The sequence below is a fragment of the Manduca sexta genome, unplaced genomic scaffold (genome assembly GCF_014839805.1).
Source record: "Manduca sexta isolate Smith_Timp_Sample1 unplaced genomic scaffold, JHU_Msex_v1.0 HiC_scaffold_2954, whole genome shotgun sequence".
In the NCBI taxonomy this organism is placed as follows: Eukaryota; Metazoa; Arthropoda; class Insecta; order Lepidoptera; family Sphingidae; genus Manduca; species Manduca sexta.
The window spans coordinates 3,452-5,785 of record NW_023593971.1 but is presented as its reverse complement, the minus strand read 5'-3'; the positions used below and the strand labels follow the sequence as shown (position 1 = coordinate 5,785).

The following is a 2,334-nucleotide window of genomic DNA, read 5'->3' as shown; positions in this document are numbered from 1 at the left end:
AGACTGCGCAGTTCGCCGGGGCCTTGCACTCACGGGCTTTGTGGCCCGCTTGACCGCAGCGGTAGCAAAGGTCGCTGCGGTCCACCGCGCAGTCGCAGCGCTCCCGGACGTGTCCGGACTCCAGGCACCGGAAGCACCGCATCGGCCGCGACTCGAGGACGGTCACCCGAGCCGCGGTCCAGCCAATAAGTATGCGGGCCGCCCCCCTAACCTTTTGCGCCGCCTTAATAGGCATCCTGACCCAGGCTGTCCCTACACCGGATCGATCAGGGCGAATTTGCCCAACTTTTATCGCCTCTACGGCGCACTCACCGGCCTTGGAGAGGGCCGCTGCGACTGATTCTGGGGTGGCTGTATAGTCCAGCTCACTTAGCCGCAGTTCCACGGTCTTCGTGGGCCGGGAGATTTTGATATCTTCCGACCCGCGAAACACTCCCTCAGCCTTGCGGCGAGGGAGTCGGCCCTCTCTTCAGAATTCGCCCCGGGCACCTCGTACATTGGGGCGCCCGTGGCCGCAAACTTTGGCCTCATCTTGCTTATTTCAAGGCCGGTGAGGTCTACCTTATTTTGGGCGTCCGTCAGGACGCTCTTGTAAGTTAGGCCCTTCGCAATTGCTGCTGGTGTGAGAGAGATGACTACGGCCGCAGAACGTGGCGGCCGCAGTTTTGGCTCCTTCCGGCGCGTCGGTTTCGGCGGCTGCGTGCTGTTTGTTGGCGCTGCTGCCGGCTTCCCCTTCTTCTTTCTTCTGACCACCTCGACCCACGGCGTGTCCACGTTAGCCGGGGCTGGCGGCAGCACGCGGGGCTCTGGAGCGGGTTGGGCTGGAGGCGGTCCGTTCTTCTTGCCCTTTTGGGGCTTTTGTTTCGGCGTCTCTCTCCTTCGGTCCTGGGTCTTCTTTGCCGTCGATGCCGTCGTAGTCGCCGGGGCCGTGGAGGGACCCGCGACGGGTTGTGGCGGCGCGCTGGAGGGCCCAGCGACTGGAGCAGGGAGGGGGGCGGGAGCGGGAGCGGGAGCGGGTTGGGCTGCTCCCTTCTCTTTCCTTTTTCCCTTGCCTTTGGCCGGTTTTGGGTTCGGCGCCCCTCCTACGTATCCGCTCGTCACGGGGAGTTGTGTGTCCCCGGTGGCGGTTCTTCTTTCGTGGGCTAGGGTGGGCCTTTGGGCTGGCCCCATCAGGGCCGACTCCAGCCTGGCTTGGACCCTCGCTTCCACCATCGCCAGCATCTCCTCTGTCGACTGCTTGTTTGCGGACGCCTCCAGGTCTTCGAGGCGTCGTTTTAGGGTGGCATTCTCCTCCTTCATGGCCTTCATGTTGGCTTCAAGACGGGCACTGTGTTCCTGCCACTTCTTTATTTCCTCCTCGAGGCGCGCAATGACAGCGGACTCAGGCTGTTCCACGTACTTCACGATCTTGTCCGTGACCCAGTTAAGCGCCTTTCTGGGAAGTGCCTTTTGAGGTTGCCTGACTTCCTCACGACATTGCGAACAACCTGGGTGCACTTACGGAGGTCTTCCTTGAGTACTGGACGGTCCTCTTCGGTGTCTGATATTCTGGGGGACCGGCGACTTGATAAATTGCAGCTGGTCCTCCAGCTCCTTCTCTGCGTCTTTCCGCGCCGGCTTCCCGTTGTAGCCTGTCACGCTCCAACTGGGCTTTCTTGAGGCCGACGTACTTGCCCACTGAGGGCGGGCGTCCTCTCATTCTGCCGTCGATCGCCTGCGTCTTCGGCGCCGGTTCATCGGTGTCGCTGGTCAGACTGAGCTGCGAAAAGCTGCTTCTTGTTTGCGACTTCCTTCTCCAGAGCTTTTTGCTCCTCACGGTAGAGCCACTCTCGCTCGAGTCCGTGTCCAGGCTCAAAGGCCGCGCGAATTCGGCTGCCACCTCCATGGGCATCGCGCCCGTTATCTCCTTCGCTACATCTTCGTCGTTGGGCTTGCACCCTTCGACCACCGCCTCTCCGGACGAAACCGAAGGAGGCAACTTCGTCAATAAAATTATTGGGGTTTTTTTTTCATAAAGTGATTACATAATTGTTCCCACGAGTATGGGGAAAGGGTGGTCCGCCCAGGCAGAGCCCCTGTACCTGGGTAAGCCTAGCGTAACCCGCACAGAGTTTCGGCCGGTACTCTGGCGGGGTCGCACTCGAGACCGAACTACCCATCGGCCATGCATCCCTCGCGGTGCGCCGCCGCTTGAGATTCGGGGTGATTTTTATAGAGGTTTTCTTCCTCGCGGTCCGGGCGGTTAAGCCAAGACCCTCGGTCCGGCAGGAGCGCGAGACATATCCACAGACCTCCATACCGGGTTACGATCTATGACGGTGGCAATGAGAGGGA

The 2,334-nt window shown here is 60.8% G+C and overlaps 1 protein-coding gene across 1 annotated transcript; it reads right to left on the bottom strand.

The window, feature by feature from the left end:
• Window positions 1–369: 369 nt before the first annotated feature.
• Window positions 370–1,978, bottom strand: LOC119192582 (serine/arginine repetitive matrix protein 1-like; the record flags this gene model as incomplete). The annotated part of the gene is made up of 2 exons (XM_037446393.1): window positions 370–1,446; window positions 1,502–1,978. Coding segments are annotated over 2 exons (1,554 nt in total), but the record flags the coding sequence as incomplete, so codon positions are not given.
• Between the last annotated feature and the right edge of the window lie 356 nt (window positions 1,979–2,334).